At 57.2% G+C, this 19644-nt stretch overlaps 6 protein-coding genes across 6 annotated transcripts; 3 read left to right on the plus strand and 3 right to left on the minus strand.

Annotated features, from left to right (window-relative positions):
- Window positions 1-780: 780 nt before the first annotated feature.
- On the plus strand, window positions 781-2663 carry CMQ_4170 (uncharacterized protein; the record flags this gene model as incomplete). The annotated part of the gene is made up of 2 exons (XM_014320108.1): window positions 781-1399; window positions 1477-2663. 2 exons carry the CDS (start codon window positions 781-783, stop codon window positions 2661-2663), a joined length of 1806 nt encoding a protein of 601 aa, XP_014175583.1.
- Window positions 2664-5262: 2599 nt separating this feature from the next.
- On the minus strand, window positions 5263-5736 carry CMQ_3886 (uncharacterized protein; the record flags this gene model as incomplete). The annotated part of the gene is made up of 2 exons (XM_014319824.1): window positions 5263-5365; window positions 5462-5736. 2 exons carry the CDS (start codon window positions 5734-5736, stop codon window positions 5263-5265), a joined length of 378 nt encoding a protein of 125 aa, XP_014175299.1.
- Window positions 5737-8549: 2813 nt separating this feature from the next.
- On the plus strand, window positions 8550-10975 carry CMQ_3768 (c6 zinc finger domain containing protein; the record flags this gene model as incomplete). Its single annotated transcript, XM_014319706.1, has 4 exons — window positions 8550-9210; window positions 9291-9377; window positions 9451-9915; window positions 9975-10975. The coding sequence occupies 4 exons, from the start codon at window positions 8550-8552 to the stop codon at window positions 10973-10975; spliced, it is 2214 nt and encodes a 737-aa protein (XP_014175181.1).
- An 842-nt stretch (window positions 10976-11817) lies between these two features.
- Window positions 11818-13560, minus strand: CMQ_3750 (allantoinase; the record flags this gene model as incomplete). Its single annotated transcript, XM_014319688.1, has 1 exon — window positions 11818-13560. The coding sequence occupies one exon, from the start codon at window positions 13558-13560 to the stop codon at window positions 11818-11820; it is 1743 nt and encodes a 580-aa protein (XP_014175163.1).
- Window positions 13561-15232: 1672 nt separating this feature from the next.
- Window positions 15233-17042, minus strand: CMQ_3508 (hexaprenyl pyrophosphate synthetase; the record flags this gene model as incomplete). The annotated part of the gene is made up of 3 exons (XM_014319446.1): window positions 15233-15394; window positions 15464-16639; window positions 16710-17042. 3 exons carry the CDS (start codon window positions 17040-17042, stop codon window positions 15233-15235), a joined length of 1671 nt encoding a protein of 556 aa, XP_014174921.1.
- Window positions 17043-17311: 269 nt separating this feature from the next.
- CMQ_3295 (uncharacterized protein) lies at window positions 17312-19623 on the plus strand (the record flags this gene model as incomplete). Its single annotated transcript, XM_014319233.1, has 3 exons — window positions 17312-17632; window positions 17704-18243; window positions 18610-19623. The coding sequence occupies 3 exons, from the start codon at window positions 17312-17314 to the stop codon at window positions 19621-19623; spliced, it is 1875 nt and encodes a 624-aa protein (XP_014174708.1).
- Window positions 19624-19644: the final 21 nt, after the last annotated feature.

Consider the following 19644-nt stretch of genomic DNA (forward strand, 5'->3'; position numbering starts at 1 on the left):
TAGAATAAGACGCATCGTCTGGTCTGCATGTCTTGAGGTCTAGAAGCTCGGTGACAAGTTTCCGGGTCTCTGAATTGCTTGTCCATGCTTCAAGGAGTAGCGTGGCTGGAGAGGGAAGTCGAGCTGCCGTTTTGGAGTTCCGTTAGACCTCGAAGTTGTGAGAATTTGATTGAAAGGAGACCTACTTAGGCAGGGTCCAAAGATGGACGCCATCTCAAGCCGGGATCTCGGTGATGGCACTCTGAGACCCAGGTCTTGATGCAGAGACAAAGAAAGTAAGAGTAGGTAAATGGTAATGACTTTATGTGGAGGAAAGGTACAAATTGATTTCGATATAAAAGAAGGTGGCCGAGATGCATAAGTAAGAAGGGTCGCTCCAGGAACGTGAAAGCCACCAATATGCGTCACTGGTGAATTAAAGGCTCACAAAAAAGAAATTGAAATTGGAATTTAAGCCATTAATCAAATTTACAATTCTGTATGAGCAGCTCATCGAGCATTGTTCCTGCTGTTCTCGTCATGGTGAGTGAAAAAGGCCGAGACGTTGCCGGTTGCCAACAGCTGGCCAATGTCTTAGATGAGCATCACGTGTAACGAGCGGATGCTATGACGATCAACTTTTTAAAAGTACTTGGCATTTGGCCAGACACAAATGGACAAATATACATGTCTTGGCGACCCGGCGGTGTGTTTAATTTCCATGGCCGCGACAACACCCCCAACGCGTTCCCCTGTCGAAATCTTGCTGCATCGAAGCGATAAAGGCGTGCAGATACGGTGATGGTGGCCACTACGACGTGCAGGGCGTGCCCAACCGGCACTCTTTCAGCATGTTATCTGCGCACGGCATTATCGGCCTCGGCCACTGCGGCCACTGCGACCACTGCGACCACTGCGACGGTCCAGCGCCCGATTTGGCTGCCTGCACGGCGATGGGCTACAGCACGGACGTCATCCTCAGCGCTACAGGCGGGCCCACGAACAGCCAAGGCGCCACGCTCTTCGCGTCGTGCCTATCATTCGACAGCAGCTGGCGATGGCGAAGGCGACAGCCTGGGGAAAAAGATGCTGGAGTCGGCAGCCACGTCGATGGCGTCGATTGTGATGCTGGGCCTGGGCTTTGCGCTGGCCGGCTACGGCTACCACAAATTCTACAAGCACCTCGTGCTGCACAAGATGGAAAAGGCCTTTGATCCAGGCGACCCGGTGCTGGAGCTGGCAGCCATGGGCCGGGGCATGCAGCGGTATCCAGGACGGGCGAGTGCAGCGAGCGAGCCGGATGGACACAGCGAGCAGTACTGGACGCTGCGGCCGGAGCAGCAGGCGGTGGACGCCATCGTCAGTGGCCAGGACGTCGGGCACTACCACCTCTTCCTGGGCGAGAAGGGCACGGGCAAGAGTAGCATGTTGCTGCAGGCGATGGCACGAATCGACGCGCGAGGCGTCTCGATGTTTGACGCACACGCCGACCTGGAGATCTTCCGGATCCGGCTGGGCAAGGCGCTCAAACTTTTGACTTCAACGAGGACTACATTGGCGGCTACTTCAGCGAGCGCGGGCCGCGTGAGAGCACGGCGCTGCTGGACATTGAGCGGGCACTCAACAAGCTGGAAAAGGTGGCGCTGAGGCGGCGACAGAAGCAGAAGCAGGCGACACACCGGCCGCTGATCCTGATCATCAACCAGATGCATCTCGTGCGCGACGACGAGGACGGCCGCGACCTGATCGAGCTGCTGCAACAGCGAGCTGAACAGTGGGCTGCATCGGGCTTGGTGACCATGGTCTTCTGCAGCGACGACTACTGGGTGCACGAGCGGCTGCGTCAGCTGGCGGCCCGTCTCGAGGTCCACAGCATCCAGGACCTGTCGCGAGCCCAGGCCACGGCGACGCTGCAGCGCTTCCGTCAGCGCTACTTTGGCGAGACGCTCTCGGACACGAAGGCCTCGGCCGTGTACGACCGCGTCGGTGGCCGGCTGACCTTTCTCAACCGCGTCGCCCGCAGCCGCGACATGATGGCGACGTGTGACCAGATCACCAAGATGGAGAAGAAGTGGTTTCTCGCCCAATGCTGGATCCTGGGTGCCGACATGGACGACGACGTCATGGATCAGCAGAAGTGGGCTGCTGCCGCCATGGTGCTGGCCCAGGCCCTGGTCGACAAGGAGGCCGCCGTCGGTCTGGCTGCCGGGAACGGCGACGAGGAGCAGGAACGTACGGATGTGGCCGAGGCCTCGTCTGTCGCCAGCACTGCCAACACTGTCTGCACTGCCCGCCCGCCCATGCGGCCGTCGTTTGCCCTCCACGAGGCACAGCAGATCATGACGCGCGCCGACTTTGTGCGCGAGATGGACCGCCGCAACCTGTTTACCATTACCAGCCAGGGCCACGTGCGGGCGGCCTCTGTGCCTATGCAGGCGGCCCTGCGCCAGATCTGCGGCATGCCTGGCTTCCGCGAACATCTCGACGCCACTGTCCAGCGCATCTCCGACATTGAGAGCCTCGGCCGCACCCGCGAACTCGTCGCCAAGGATCTCGTCCTCGGCGGCCGCTACGAGCTGGCCGCGTCCAAGGCCGACAAGAAGCGGACCGAAGTTGTCTTCACCGGCTGGAGCCCTCACCAGAGGCCACCGGACGATTCGCTCTCCCCGACGGAAGATCCATAGACATGCGTGACAGTACACCGCATGTTTCGCCACCTTCTCGTCTTTCTTTTGTCCTTTCTTTTTTTCTTCTCCTTTTGTAAGCCGGCGCAGTGTACGATTTCGGGTGCGGTGAGGCAAAGGAACAGAGTGGGTCCCGCTGTTTCAAGGCGGACGTACTCCTGAGATACGGCTGACGGTCTTGTCCGACGCTGAAGATACAGGGCCTCTATGGGAGGGCCGTTTTCTCGGTCGTCTTCCCCTCTCCGCAAGCAAGACAAGATGTCCACAGGTGAGACAAGATAAGACAGCCCACGAGGGTTCCACCAGCTGGCAGACTGACTACTGCCAATAATAAACGGGAAGTCGACCCAAGGCCGAGAAGAGACATGCATACGTCGTACGTATCACGGTGTGTTCGCAGGATGTGGGCAGGGGGGGGGCGGGATATATACGGAGTACTACGTAACAATTCCTTTTCTCTGTGCCTCAAAAGGGGAAGAGGAAAAACAGCAGTGCAGCTGTGGCATCCCAGCTGGGCTTGACGGGAACAAAGCGAACGGAAATAGCGAGCCACAGACGACGTCTCGGACGAAATGAAGCACGCCTGCATCTGGCCCGGAACCGTGCTCCGCGGAGGAAGAAGCAAAGAAAGCAATTCCAATCCCACCCATCTGTTCTCACCGAAATCCCACCCGGTGTGGGTGGATGGCTTCGTCTGCCCACGTGAAGCTGGCTTGCAGCTGCATGTGTCCAGATGCCCTTCTTACTCACCGAGCGTGACCGAGCACGACAGCCTGTCTACTACGTACGATGTATGTAATTGCAAAATAAAGTGTGTGGGCGCAGAGAACAGGATCGGATAATCTCATACGAGTTTGCGGGGAGAGGGGCCGGCATCTCGCCACAAAGAACACGCACCATGCGCAAGATGCTATCTTGCAATCTGCGGAGTGTGAGCGTGCAAGCGTGCAAGCGTGCAAGCGTGCAAGCAACCGTGCACGGGCAGGATACGAGGAACTGCTGCCGCTGGAAGGGGGGTGTGCCAATCACCACCTTCTCTTGCCTGTCTTAGATGCATAGTAGCGAGAGCGACCGCGAAGTCCGGCTTGGGGGCCGACTGCAGTTGACGATCTCTCTTCGTACATAGTACACAGGCTTCGTAAGATGCTTCGTCTATTGTCCAGTACGAGTAGGATCCTGCGCCGGAGACAGAGCTCCGCCAAGTCCCTGCCGTCAGATATCATATTTGTAGTACTCCGTACGGAGTACGAGTACATCACGGCAGAAAAGGTACGCTGTGCCCCACGCGCTAGCCTCACGTCGTAATGCACTGTAGCAATAGAATGACATCCTGTCATCGCATTATTTGCTGCAAAGTTACCCGTACAAATCTCGTCCAGCACAATACGTGCACGCAGAGGTACGAGTACGAGTGCTCGTTATTATGTATTAGCGCGTCCAGTTGCGTCCTCCTGGCTCCCTTCCCTTCCTTCTTTTGTCTTAAACCCTGGACTATCGGGAAGATGGGCTGAGTACTGCGGTTGGTGCGTGCAAAGGAGGGTGTGGGAGCCATACGGACAGGGGCCCCTGTAAGCCAATCGTATCTTAGGCCCGACCAGAGAAAAGAAAGCCTCGTCGTGTACGGAGTACTCCATATCGTAGAGCACAGAATCGCGAATGGATCAAGTCGCCAGGAATCCGGAGAGGCAGCTTTTACGGGTACTCTGCACTCGTACTCGTACTCGCCCCTTCCGAGCTGTCATGGGTCGAGAGGGCCAAAGAAAGAGAAACGGGGAAGAGGACGGCCCGTCACGATTGCGTCGTATTGCCAACACAAGCAACCAATCTCTGGCTGGCGTGCCCCCAGCTGTTGTTGGCATTAGCTTCATATCGCCTGTTGGACTTGGAGCAGTAATGCCTCGCACACCTCGCACAGAGATTGGACAGCCACCCTCACTTGGTGTGGGGTTGCGACTCTTTCCATGCTATTCGTATTAGTGGCCCCATGCGTGATTCCTTGTACTCCGAATCTTCCATCTGCTCGTGCCATGGAGCAAATTGTCATCCGAGCAAACGAACCAGGGAGCATCGGTCTGCCGAACCAACGAAAGGGCACACCTGGGCAGATGCAAGCCCCCACGCCCAGACAAGTGGCTTGCTCGTGGATTGATTCTTTTGCGAGTCGCATACAAGTACTTTATTCAGTCCGGCAACGAACAATGCGGACAACGGCGTTTCATTCTGATCGAGAAAAGAAAGCAAAAAAAAAAGGGAGGAAAAGGGCGATGCCTCTTCGACGTGCTCCGTAGAATCACGAGCACTCATCTCGGTCCCGTTCCGCCTTCGTTTTGTCATCATTTCCGTTGTTCATCTCCCCGTCTCCTTTACTCGGTATGTCGGCGGGGCCGGCATGGATAGTCCCGATCAGAGAACGTGAAATGTGCTAGATTCCATCACAGCGTTCCTGGCACACATGCACCCAAATACTCCGTACATCGCCAAGCACGAAAGCAAGCAGAGCAGCTGGAAATTGGACTTTTGCTAGGTGCGTGGCATCCACTCATGAGGGGCAAATCCATTTCAGGAAGTGCGTTGATTTAGCGCCCCTGCAAGATTTAGCCTATTGCACGGTGGTGGCCGCTTTGCTGAGCATTGCGCTGCTGACTCCGTATTCCCACTGCTCTGCGCTTTCATAAGCCAACCAGCCGACCAGATGGGCCCAACTAGTGCTCCGACAGAGTGGGGGATGCCGCCGCCGGTAATTCAATTTCGTATTTGTGTGCTGTCGTCATGAGAAGAACGCCCGAACCAGCACACACATCGCCCTGTGAGTGCGCACATTGGCCCGTATGCCAGAGCACCACGGCTGCGAGGCGGGAGGGTCGGAAAGGACGTAAGTATCTTGCTCGTAGTGCTCCTGTCTGTTGAGAACAGGGAAACTAGCAGACAGGGTCTCACATGGCAATGGCACCACGTCCGCTGACTGAACTGGTGAGATGGAATAATGCCGCCATGGTGCAGCGATATCAGGGGGCGTGTGTGTGGGCGGGGTAATGTCGTTCTTCCAAATGTCGAGCGCATCTGTCAACTGCATGTTCTAGCGAGTAGCGTGGACGAAAAAAAGCCATCCTCTCGCCCTCCTATGACGCAGGCAGAGAAGTCGTGCCGCTGCACCGCAAGGTCCTGGCTGCTGATTGGCTGTCGAGGGCGTCGGTGCCATGGGCCGCATAATGATTTCCGATGGAGCGGCGGCCACGATGCACCAGCGGCTGTGCTTCCTCCTTGCTGAGCCGTCGTCTTCATATCCGTGTGCGTGGTACTATGTAATATAGCTTCCAGCTTCGGACCCGGCCAAGTTGCATCACTCGTTCTCGTATTCCAAAAAAACCGGCACTGCTGGAACGCCATAAGCGAGCTACTCCGCCTCGGTCCTCATTTTCGCCGAAACGAGCTGCCGAGACGAACTGCCGCTTTGGCGAAAAGAAGTTCTGGGAACTGCCGTGTCCGTACTCCATAAAACTATGATGATCGGTACTCCAGTGATTGGCCGGTGGGTGCTGTCCGTATACTGAAATCCCCCCCACCTCCTCAGGAGCTGGTGGCGTTCTTCTGCAACGACTTGCTGATGTGCTCTGTGGACTACTGCACGATGCAGTTGTGGCTGGCAGCTTGCTTCTGCGCACAGATGTTTGCGACAGCCCCACAGTATGACCAGAATTGGCTCTTGTCCGGCGATGGAGCCAGTGGCAGCGGAGGCTTGTGTTGCGTATCTCTATTGGCGATATGGCCGGTGAGCATTCGAAATTGCTGTTCCCGTACTCCGTACTCCGTGTTATGAGATGTACGAATCCGTTTGTCAGTGCTTATTCAAGGGAGATCAAACGAGGATTACGAAGGCAGCTAATCGCTCGCATAAGTGGGTAGTCGGCTAGAAAAGGAGGCTACCGCCAACCGGCACAATCAAGAAGGAACGGCCCACCATTGCGACGGCGCTGTCTGTTGGGCAATACCAGCCGGACTGGAGGCTAAGTCGAGTAAGGCGCAATGGCCATTGGAGCTTAGAGTACCCATCCTGGCTTTGATGAAACGTTTGGGGAAACAACCGCCGTGGTCGAGGATGGCGCACCGAGGCATGACCCGTAGACGCGGTCCTACCGCTGAAAGGAGGAGGGACGAAGGCTGTGACACAGGCGCATGAGGAGACCGGTCTGCTTGTGTCCGGAAAACATCCGCTGCGAGCAAAGCCGAGCAGGCGCATACTCCGAATTACAGGCAGCCATTTGTGCGGAGTACGCGAGCACGGAGCATTGCACAGCGGCTGCGCGTCAGCTCCCTCCGAAAATATGGCCTGAATAGGGAAGGCGACCAAGCCTCTAGGCCTCCACAGCGAAAGCACCTGCTGCCAGCGAGCTAAGACGGGATACGTCTAGCTTAAAGCCTAGGGGGACTCTACCCATGCAGACCCTGGTCAGTGTCTCATACTCCGTACCAGTAGGTCTTTTCTGGCCCATCACTGAGATGCTCACAAGCTGTGGATCGGCAGTGCTGCCATCTCATCATGGCCTCGTGTGGACGATAATCCTACGCGCGTGGTGTACGGAGTACGAGTACTCGGAATATTTCTCATATACGGAGTAGTAGGGTCGAACGAGCGCTTGTTCTCTCCGTCCCGGAACACTCTCCACTATCGCTGGCTGGAAGCGCAAAAGCGAGAGCGATTCCCCATATTACATAGTACCAATACGTCCGTCTGGCTACGCTGTCCTGCTGCTGTCCGTCTGTCTGGTTGTCTGTTGTCTATCTTTTCAAGACCTACTTCGTACTCCGTAGGACCTTCTTCCTCTAGCGCCCCACCCCTCCACCAGCCCATCGCCCTGCACCCCTCCTTCACAGGAGCTGTCATAACCCGGAAACTGAATATTATTCTATTCTCCCCCGACAGGCCTGCTGTTTCCGCCTCTTGTCCGCCTCTCCTCGTGGACTTTCTCGGCCATCCTGCCCCTCGGTCCTGCTTTTCTCTCCCCCAGCCCATGCAGGCTGCCCGCACCTACGGAGTATGCACATCTGCATGTACAGTCCTAACTTTCTCCTCTCGCTGCTCCCTCTCTCCGCTGGAACGCCTCCTGCATGGGACCATGGCGAACAGCCAAATAAGACATATTTTATATCGGTCCTGCCAGCAGCTGCAGCACACCCTTGGACCTCCGTTTTCGCCGCCTAATCTGCTTGCACCCCTCCTTCCTTGTTCAACTCTAATTCTCCTCTGCCACACCCGTTCAGAGGGCCAATCACTCCAATAAGGTTGCCACTGGCCAGGTCACGCCAGCTTTTTCGTCGGACAAGGCCACGCCCATTTACCTCCGTTCGCGTAAGGCCTCTCACCTCCTAGCTCTCGCATTTCACAGCAGCCCGCAGCCCGCAGCCCCCATCTCTTGGTTCGCCTCGATCGCCTTACCGCTTTCTACGACGTATTCTCCATCATCTTCCTTCTGCCAATACCTTTTTCGCCCTTCTTACACCCCTACATAGTACCCCCCTCCCCGACCTAACTCTGTTTCCGCTCCCCTCTTGGATGTCTTCTCCACAATCCATTCACAAGCCATTGGCCAACGCTACGCTGTCTAGTTTAGTGGTGAAGATATCTGATCGTCGAGCCAACCAACGTCGCCGCTCGTGAGACATCTACCCTTTCCTCTCCTGTCGAGCTACGATTGGTCGTGCTGTATCGGCCCCGGGCTGGCTGCTCTCACTTGCTACTTATTACCCAACCTCGTCGCCACGTCCGCCCGCCTCTTACTCCCCTTACATATCTTGCGATTGGCATGCCGTCGTTAATGACGAGCAATGGATCACTCAAACTCAGTCACATCTGGCAACACCGACTCCTCGTGGCCTTGCCGTCCTGCCATGAATTTCGATGATGGCCATCACTCGTCTGTCCCGCTCCAGTGGGGTATGTCTTCGAGCTCAAACCACCGCTCTTCTTTTTCTTCCGACTTCTCTGTCGCTACCTCGCAGATCAGCAATGGCCCTCTGTCGCCCATCAGCACGGGCATCGACATACCCATTTCTGCCTCCACAAATGCTGAAACCTATCTGCTCACCGCGCCCAGCAGCCTGTCCTCTGCGCCACCATTGGATACCTCGACATCGTCATCCTCTGCCACCCCAGAGAACTCCACATCGCCAGTTTCGCATGGCTCGCATGCGTATGGGACCAATGATCTCGTTGATTCAGACGTAGGGCCGGACAGCCCTCTCGGACATATGAGTGATATGCATTGGGAGACCGCCGAGATCGACCATTTGCATATTCCCAAGCTGGAACCCATCGATGAGGACGACTTCCGCCTAGAAGACCTGAAAGAGGCACCTGCGCACCCCGAAGCACGTGGCGAGACTGAGATTCTTCCTCAGTCCAAAGTCAAACGACCTCGAGGACGACCTCGGAAAATTGGCGCTATTCCCACTTCGGCCTCTGTGAGCAAGATGAACAAGGGCCGGTCCAAGACTGGCTGCATCACCTGTCGCAAGCGGAAAAAGAAGTGCGATGAAGCCAAGCCAAGATGTAAGAGGCAAAATTCACCCAACTGTTGCGGTCTGCCCACTGCAACACAACGCTGACCAGTAACCTGCTGTCCCTTGTAGGCTTGAATTGTGAGAAGAACGCCGTGATATGCGAAGGCTATCCCGAAAAGCAGATCTGGAAGAGCGGCAAGGAGAAGGCCGAAGAAGGTGAGAGCTCTACTTACACGTTTGTGTTATCATTATCGCTTGCCGTCAGTATCGCTTACCAGCGCGCTTGCAGAGCTTCTCAAGAACCACAGCCTGCCGATTATCACCATGCAGCCCATCTTCACCGGCTTGGAAACATCAGAGGACCGTATCTTCTGGAAGCACTACAACGACCATCTTAGTGCCGTGTTCACCGTCGAAGGAGAGCAAAAGAACGCATTTCGAGACAAGCTCGTGCCCCTGGCCACGAGGCATCAGGGCATGATGCACTCGCTCTTGTCCCTCTCCAGCAAGCACCTCGACTATGACACGCCCTACGGCGCCAAGATCCTTCAGAGAACCACCAAAGTTACTGCCGATTCTCTACAACGACGTGGAAGCCACCATAACAGTATGGCCGTGAAGTCTCTTTACGACGCCATCAGTGAGGACCGGAATAACAACGTCGACCCGAACGTGATGCTTGCTGCCCGCTATGGCCAGATGCTGTGCCTGGTGCTGGAGTCCCTGGCCGAGGGAGTAGGCATCGGGGGAAGCGGTCCGCGCTGTCACTACGACGCGTTCCTGTTATTCTGATTGCGAAATCTCCGCCCGGAGACTCGGATTTTTACGCCTTCATTGTCGAGATTTTCTTCTATCACATCTTTGCCGATGACCTCCTGAGCTTCCCACCACACACAAATCGCGCCTATGTTGGTGGCAGTGACTGGACTCCGCCTACACCAATTCATGCACCACGACTCATCGGCGTGGCTGATGGCCTTTTCAACCACATTAGTGAAATCACCAACATTCGAATTCGCATCCGTGAAAGAATCGAAAACAACACTGATCCGAGAGTAGACTATGACAGCCTGTATCGTGCATCTGATATCGAGTCTAGCATTCTCGACTGGTCGCCACAATGGCCAATTGGCGATAGCCGGGAAAGTGTTACGCTGCTTTATAAACAGATGACCTGGCTGTATCTGAAGATGACGATATGTCCGCCATCTTCGAGCCCGGATTCAGCACCGACTATCTTGACGCGGGCTGGGGCTACCTTGACCGACACGCCCCCGCGGTCAGCCTCGTCTAGCCCGGCTTCTTCACCGTCTCCAGGAATAGATGCAAGGGTATGTGATTACGACAACATGGACGACTCGCGTCGCCCTTCGTTAGCCGACAACGGGGCTAAAAGCGACGCCTCCCCCAGTTCGCAAATCGACGAAAATGTGCAAACAATCAGACAAAACGGTAGCAGCGATTTGCGTGCATCTCCACCACCAATCCGCCGTCCAACGAACTACGAGCCGGTGGTAAACGTGGCCGTGGACGAAACCCTGGCGCTTCTCGAATCCTTCCAACCAAGCGACCCAGCCCAGACCCTTCTGCTGCTTCCTTGTGTTGTCGTGGGTACCGCCTGCTATGCACCAGCTGAGCAGGCTCGGATCTGTGAAGCCATCCACACCATCCACGGCTACACCGGACTCCGAAACACGAATCAGGCCCTAGAGGTCTTGAACGAGGTGTGGAGGCTCATGGATGCGGGTGAATATCTTCTCGCATGGGACTGGCAAGCCGTGGCATACAAGCTGGGGCATGGATCTCTTTTTTGACATCCCCAGTCGATATACCTCCAGACTGGTGCCATTACCAACAGCCTGCTGCCTTTCCTTACGTCGATCGTTTTGCGGATAGGATTGTCCGCACTTATACCCCATTTGCTTTTATCTCCTAGGTGGTAGCGAACTGGCTGCCTTTGCTTGTTTAGTTTGGCTCCGCAACGTCATGTGTGTTTTTCAACTTGCTTTTGTAGGTGGCCATATTTGTACCTAATAAGTTTTGTTGTGGAGCAGTTCTGTGCCCGAACTCAATGAATGGGTCGGTGATTTAGGAACAGACTGGCTTGATGCATGTGAAAGAAGAGGGCTCGGGTGGGCATGGTTGATAAGGCGGGCGGGTAGGACGCTGGAGTTTGTGCTGTGATGATTGAATGTTTTGGGTACAGCATGCCCGTTGCGTTGTCATCTGGGATTTAGGGGTTCCCTTTGGTTATAAGGGCTTGGCAATTTAGCCGGAGTCTTGATGCAGTCTGTGTGCCAGTTTTAGGAAGTTGCGTTGATGGATTACGAGATTACTGAAAGCGGACCTTCCCAATATAGCATTTGCATTGCACTAACGGAAACCACTACTGATTCAGTATCATATCTTACGTCATGGGACAACATAATTAAGAAAGCGAGCTCTGGAAGAAAGACAGGACAACATAAGGACAGCAGAAGAAGATGCAATTGGAGTCTCATGATTTCGTCTTCTGATCGCATGCTATTCCACCTAAAACACTCCATACCGATGCGGATATCAATAGCGCTAAGCCTCCCTGGCAGCCTCCAATCAGTGAACAAAGGAAAGAGAAAACAGAAGATGGGGCGACATCATAGCCTGAGCGTTCTGAAGGCTATGCAGCCAGCGCTGCGGGCAGTCGCTTCTCCAAAATAGCCTCGCCGACGGGTGGTGCAGTGCCGAAGCCGCCGTTTGAAGCGCTGAGCTCAAAGACAGGCTGGCCGCGCAGCCATGTCGCCCGCACGCGACCCTGGAATGTGTGGCCCTCCCAAGGCGAACAGCGGTTCTTCCAGCGCATGTCACCCGGACACAGGGTCCAACTGAGGGCGTCATCAAACACACACACGTCGGCGTCCATGCCGGCTCGCAGACCACCCTTGCGGTGAGCCAGGCCGACCTGTTGCGCAGTGGCTTGGCAGCAGAGGCGGACGATGTCCAGGATGGTGGGAACCGAGCTATGCGTCGAATCATGTTGGCCAGTACAGCTGCTGTGACAAGACTGCTTGTCCTTGGCCGCGGCTCTTGCCAGCGAGGCCGTGTGCATGACAGACAGGCCCAGGCCGACGGATGCAATGCCACCCCAGGCGGCCATGAAGTCGCCGCGCTCCTCAACAGCGATGACCTTGGTTGCCGTTACTGCCGATGTCGCGGCCTTGATCTCGTCGCTGGGCAGGGTCATATCGATACCGGAGTCGGAGTGACGCATGGGGGCTGGACCATCGATTTCTTCGGCAGACAGACTCGGAGACCCAGGAGCTGGCTCGAGATGGCCCGGCAAAAGCTTCAGATCCGGGGTGCAGGGCGAGTGGTCGGACACGACGGTGCGAATAACACTGTCGGGCCGGCCAAGCTCTTCCCACAGACCATCCTGGTTGATCTGGTTGCGGATGGGCGGACAGCACTTGTGGCGCGTGTCGCCATCGGGGATGTCGTCTGCAGCGAGGCCCAGGTAGTGGTAGCACGTCTCGGCCGTGATGTGGATGCCGTTGGCTCGGGCCTGGCGCAGGATAGGGATGCACTCGGTGGCCGACAGGTGGACAATGTGCAGGTGCAGTTTGGGTGCGAGCGGCGCCAGTGTGACGATCTGCTCGACTGCTGTGGTCTCGAACAAGGGCGGCCTGGACGCCAGGAAGGTGTCGTAGGCATCAGGTCTGCCGTCTTGGGCGGCTGTCAGGGCTGCTGCTGTGGCATCGGCTGCCGAGGTTTCGACGGTGCCGCACGGCAGCATCTCGGCGTGGAACATGAGGGTGGTGTCGGCATCTCGCAGTGTTTGCAAGGCGGTGGCGATGTCTTCGGGTCCGACGGCCGGGAACTCGTCGACGCCCGAGTGGATGAGGAAGCCCTTGAAGCCGCGCACGCCGGCCTCGACCAGCGGCAGCAGTTCGTGGGCGTTGCCGGGGACAAGGCCGCCATAGAAGCCCACGTCGACCCAACACTGGCCACGGCTGGCATCGAGCTTGGCGCGGAAGCCGGCCAAGGTCGTGGTGGGCGGGATGGCGTTGAGCGGCATGTCGACGACGGTGGTCACGCCACCGGCAGCAGCAGCACGCGTGCCCGTGTGGAAACCCTCCCACTCTGTGCGGCCGGGCTCGTTGAGGTGCACGTGAGCGTCGACGAGGCCGGGCATGAGCAGCTGTGGCGAGTAGTCCACATAGCGGGTGGCGGCCAGGTCAAAGGCCGAGGGAGGCAGCACCTGCGGTGTGATGGACACGATCTTGCCGGTCTGGGGGCTGATCAAGATGGTGGCAGGCGAGAGGACAAGAGAATCGTCCGGCAGCGTGAGGACGGCCCTGGAGGACGCAAGGGCCACCAGGGCTGGCTGCTCGTCGGCCGGGGGGCAGACAACCGTGGTCACCATCCTGTCTGAGGACTAGAATGGATGGGGGCCAGAAAAAAGTAGAGGTGAAGTCTGGGGGAAAAGCCGGGGTAGACCAGGGTATGTATTGCCGATAAGACGGACAGGGACAGAAACAGAGGAGGAAAGAGCAAGAGAAAGTAAGAGGTCGGTCTGGCAAGTTGCTCTGTGTGGAAATGCAGGCCTTATCAGTTCCGGGTGAGTGCGGAAGCCAAGCGAGGCGTGCCACAGATAAGACGGATGCGCCAGATTTGGGCGAGGGAGGGTCAACAAAGGGGCAGGACACAGGACAGACAGGCTTCAGCTGGGCCAGAGGAAAAAGAAAGACGGCGCCATCAATCAAAACGTGTTCTCCCGGAGGAGACGGCCGAAGAGAGAGCGAGGCTAACACGGAAGACCCGCCAAGATGGAGTCGTGAACGGCTGTCAGAGACAGGCCTGCCCACTCCTTCTTTGGCTCGATTACGGAGTACTATGTTTTTCTTTCGATCCAGCATTCTGTCTACTTCATACGTTTTGCCCATCCATTTTGCCAGCCTCCTATTTACGATAGGGGCAAAAATCGGCGGCCAATGAAAGGATGCTCACATCTGTGTGGTTCATTCGTCTTTGCTGTCCGCCTTATCTTGGGCCGGGTGGAAGGGGCAGTGCTTGTCTCTGGAACGCGGTTTTTGTCTAGATTCCTTATCAAGACCGCTTCTCTCACTACCGGAGCCGGAACGTAGGGAAAAGGCATGGAAGGCGCTGATTGGTCGTCCAGGAAGACCCCCCCGCCTCAGAATCGGGCAAGCCCGACCTCTGGCCAGTCGTTTTTAGGCAGTTGGTGCCGTGTATCTGCCAGTTGGTTCACGTGCCCAAAGCGCGCTAGGAGTTCGCCGCTCTGTGGGTTATTTTTGCCCAGCTTGTTCGTATTCAGCTGGTCTTTCTCCCCTTGCGAGTTTCCATCGAGTAACAATCGAGTAATGGTCGAGTAAAGGGTCGAGTAACGTCGAATAAGACGATCCTCTAGCCCAGCCCTCGAGTTGTTTGTCTAGTCTCCAGGCTCTTTTGAATTCTGCAATTTTACAAATTCTGCAGAAAATTACAGTAATACGGAGTATTACAGATAAGACCCGCCAAGCTTGATTCTTTTTCCATTACTCGATTTCTTCACCGTACTCTTGTCACTTATCTAGCCGACACGTCTATACTCGCTAAAGTTCTTTATTATCCTTCACATCAACAAACACACGATGCTTCATTGGCACACTTGAGGTATTCACGCTAGCTGCAAACAAAGGCACCAAGAGGCTTCACGTCTGGGCCAGTACGTAAAATGTAGAGGGGCTCGGTCTACAAGTAGCAAAAGCCGCGTATGGGTCTTCAAGCAGATGTAATATGTACTTCGTATTTGGCGCCAGGTCAGACCGCCAGGTATCAGTACCCGCTGGAAGCTGCATCGAACAAAGGCGTCTTGGGCAGACAGGCAGCTCAGTGGAGGTCAACGCCAAAGGCCAACGTTGTGTGCAAGCGGACCAACAGTGGCCCCAGTGGACTCCAGCGTTTACTGTGTATATGTGCGAGCGGTGTGCATGAAGAAGCAATCGCAATTAGCCAATGTTGCCAGGCGTCGTGATCTTCCTCTCCATATTTGTCTATATGACCCAATCCCCATGCATAGTATCGTACACGCCCGTCTATTTCTGGCGCTTCAGCGTCTTGATGGCCATCTCGACCAGGCCGTTCTTGGCATCGCTTTCGGGGAACGCGCTAATGGCCGCAATGGCCTGTTCGGCATAGTCCTGAGCGAGCGCGCGGGTCTGCTCGACGCCGTCGCTAGCAAGGACGATTTCACGCGCCTAGAGAGGATAGGGTCAGCGAGAGGACAGAAGTGGCAGAGGAGGGTATTCTGGGGAGCGTGAGCGTACTCTTGCAACGTCTCCTGGCTGGGCAAACTTGCGGCCAACCAGGGCACCGAGCTCCGGGTTCTCGCGCCAGGCGAACAGCAGCGGAGCGGTGGCCAGGCCGAGCTCGAGGTCGGCACCGGCCGGCTTGCCGAGATCCTTGGCTGAGCGGGTGTAATCGAGCATGTCGTCGACCAGCTGGAAGGCGAGGCCGAGATTCTTGCCGTACGCATAGGCAGCATCGACGGTCTGGGCATCAGCCCCGCCGAGAAGGGCAGCAGCACGGCAGCTCTTGCTGATCAGCGATGCCGTCTTGAGGTAGGTCTTCTGCAGGTAGTACTGCAGAGTGGCCTCGCTCCAGACCGGGTTAGTCTCGTCACGGGCCGTGTTTTTGAGCTGCATGAACTCGCCCTCGACCAGGTTGGCGATCACGGTCGATAGCAGCTCGACGACTTCAGCGTTGCGCAGGCGGGCGAGTGCCACAGAGGCGCGGCCGAGCAGAAAGTCACCGGCCAGCACGGCCATCTTGTTGCCAAACTCGAGGTTGGCTGAGGGCGCGCCGCGCCGCGACTCCGAGTGGTCGATGACGTCGTCATGCAGCAGCGATGCCGTGTGGATCAGCTCGGTGATCTCGGCCAGCCGCCGCTGCGATGGCAGGATATCGGGGATATTGGTGTCGACAGCAGCGTCTGATTCGGCAGCAGCAGCAGCAGCACTGGAGGGCGATGATGGCGTGAAGGATGACGGGATCGTGATGGACGTGGAGTCGACGAGGGGCGACTTGCCGCCCCAGGCCGGGTTGAAGTCGGAGAGGACATTGAGCGGAGAGATGGAGGCATCGACGCCGGCGGCTGCCTGCAGCGGTGGTGTTGCTGACGGCGACAGCGGCCAGTCAGCTTGTGCCTCTGACAACTGCGCCTGTGATGGCGGTGCCTTGGGGCATTGGAAGGTGGCGCGCGACATCAGTAGCACGATCAGCGGCCGCATGTGCTTGCCCTCGGCCTGGGTGTAGTATTTGGCCGCGCGATCCAGCGATGGATGGCCAGAGCCGAGGAGCTTGCGCACGTCGCCGATCAGATACTTCATCTCCTTGGCCACAACCCGCAGCGGATCAATGGCCATCTCGTTCTTCTTGGCCCGGCTGATGGCATTGGACACGATGTTGCCGGCCACCGACACGGCTGCCGACCATGCCGACGACTGTCGCCGGCCGGCCGGCCAACCGTGCGCCGTATACAGCGCTGAGGCTGCTGCTGCCGAAAGAGATGACGTCGTCGTTGATGCTGGCAATGGCCGTCGCAACAGACTTGTCGGAGCTCGACCAGAGCACAGTGCCGTTTGCGCACCACCGCCGAAACGCGCCGCCATGACTCTGTTCTGCTGCTGTCTGAGTCGTCGGCGAGGTCGGCGAGGTGTCCCCGCGGTCAATTGGTCCACTCACTGGCACGAGAGGAGTCGATGTCGGAGGGGCCGAGGCGATCGATGGCTCACGGCTGCGCAGGTTCACGGCGCTTGTTCTGTGAGCATCCGACGAGGCAGAAGAGGGAATGGCCCGACAGCTTGTCCCCGGTGTAGATTGCGAGACTGGAAGGCGTCGGAGCATACGTCGTGGGCCCGTGAAGATGGCCCGATCTGACAGAATACTTTTTCCATTCTGCCTTTTCTACCCAGTACTCCGTACTTTGTACATTGAGAATTTTCGAGCTGCCTTGGCCAATCACCGCTCGCCGCTTGTCCCGCCTGCTCCCGGCACTCTCAGCGCCTGTGGCCCGCTTTTCTGGTGCTGTAGGATAAGATGCTCTGGCAGCAAAATACCTGGCATCGCACCGAGGAGTCGACCGACTGCCGTTGCCCGCCATGGTGCTTCTAACAATGACGAATTCGATGGTGAGGGGCCTGGAGCGGATTCATGCGTGGCGACAAAAGAATTCTGACGACAGCGAAAACGACGGAAATGAAAGCGAAGCAGCAGCAATAGCAATAGCAACAGCAAGCAGCAGCGAACCAAGCCTCGATGCCCCTGCCGTCGGCAAGCCCATATCCCATGGGCAGGTGGTGGACTTGTGGGAGATACTGAAGCGAAACGAGTCCACTGACGAGGCCACCGATGCTGCTGCAGCCCCGACAACCCTGGAGGCCCTTCTGGTCGGTGCCAAGGTCTACGTGCCACCACCATCGCCGAAGCCGGAGCCAGTGCGTGTCTCCTTCCATTGCCATGAATTTAGCTTGTTGCAGCTGTCTGACCGTTTCTTCGCTTCGCGCAGTCCGACGAGTACAAGGCCCTGATGGCCCGGCTGCGCCACGACGAAGAGGCCCGAGCCTACGAGCGCATGGTCAACCCGCCCGAATACCACGCCGCCAACGAGGCCTTTGCCCGGGTCAACCGGCCGGTCTATTCTGCCGATGCGGGCGACGACGAGGTCACGCTCAACGATGTGCACCGCCAGGTCATGCTGATTCTCAACTTTGTCCTCACCATGGGCGGCGTCGCCTACACGCTGTGGGTGCTGGCCCGCTGGTGGCCTACGCCGTCGCGGCTGTTCTTGTCTATGGGAGGCAGCGTGCTGGTCGGCCTGGCCGAATACGGTCTCTATGCCGGCTACGTCTGGCATCTGTCCGAGGCTAAGAGCAAGGACGAGAAGGAAAAGGAGATGGAGACGAAGCAGGTGCTGCGGACCTGGCTCGTCGGCGCCGCCGGTGTGGAGGAGAAGACGGCAGACACTGCGTCCGCACTACCTTTTGATTCAAAGCTCTCGTCCGGTGCTGCAACAGCGTCAACAGGAATGGCAGGCGACGAGTTGGGCGTACGGAGACGGAAACCGGAGCTGCCAGCATCATAGAACTGGGCCCTCTCTGTACACCACACGTCCAGCATGTCTACTCGAACAGTGATAGCGCTCGGATCTGCCCGATCACACCATGCTTCCATCTTCGCATTGGGACTGCCGAAGGATGAATAAAGTTTTACGCATCGTCACGTGACGCACATGAAAACGCGACCCTGTCTACGCGTCTTGGACCGTGTCTCAAAGCGGGGCACTAACTACGACACGACGATGCAAGTTCCATGTTTCCACCTCTGCCAATTGCCCCTTACACAGTCGAATGCATCATTCTTAATTCCCCCGATCGGACGTGTGTGTTTGCGCAGTCGTGTCTCATCAAGCCAGAAAAGCGATCTGACGCTGTATCGACACGCTGCCGAGCCATCAGCTACGATGGGACTCATGACGCCCGACACGCCGAGCTCACGTTCACCCACAAACCCAAAGACCATGGCAGCATCAGCAGCATCATCACCATCGTCATCCCCTACACCCACAACGCCATCGACAGACATACCCCCGCCGCGGAGACGCACGATCCGGACATACGGCAAGAAACGTCCGCTCGCAGACAGTGCAGATGAGGATGGCCGCCATCCAGCACCTTCGGTGAGAACGGCCAATGCGGCTTCTGACAGCGCCGAGACGGTGAAGCCGACCTCTTCCAAAGTGCCCTCGCCGCCGTCGACGACGGCAAGCGATGGCAGCTCCAAAAAGCACAAGCGGTCCGGCATCCTGCGATACTTCCAGCCGGCACCACTGCCCCGAAGCTGCACCCACACAACATCGTCCTCGTCATCACAATGCTCTGCCGGCGAGTCGGACCGGTCTGCCGCCCCAGAAAGCACATCACAGACGGCAGCAGTCACCGGTACACCGCCACCATCGCCGCCGCGGAGTCCTCCAACAGCACGGCCTCGTCAGAAGCGACGGTTGAACATACGGCCGGACATCCCTGATGTGTCCGAGAAGAAGGCAGAGAGCGACACGAAGACGGCAAGACCGGAGGAGGATGCAAAAGGCGACGGTCAAGACCGGCAAAGCCAGACCGGCAGCGGCACCACAGCATCGAGCGTCCGGATGCGAGCACGTATGCGAGCGAGGATGCTCGGCATGTGTGGACTGGTCGACCAGGAACAACAGGCATCGGCACGGAAGAAAACTCCCACGCCGGCAGCATCAACGCAGACAACGCTGAGCCTCACGATCGGCGGCGACGCCATGAAGGAGTGCACCGAGTGCAACATCCTCTACAACCCGCTGCATGAGAAGGACGCCAAGTTTCATGCACGATACCACGCGTCCCTGCGGCGGAAACGGGCGCGACAGGAAGCTGCAGCTGCGGCAAGGACAAACTAGCGAAGAGGACCAATTGGTCAG

The sequence above is a fragment of the Grosmannia clavigera genome, assembly GCF_000143105.1.
Source record: "Grosmannia clavigera kw1407 unplaced genomic scaffold GCSC_113, whole genome shotgun sequence".
Classification (NCBI taxonomy): Eukaryota; Fungi; Ascomycota; class Sordariomycetes; order Ophiostomatales; family Ophiostomataceae; genus Leptographium; species Leptographium clavigerum.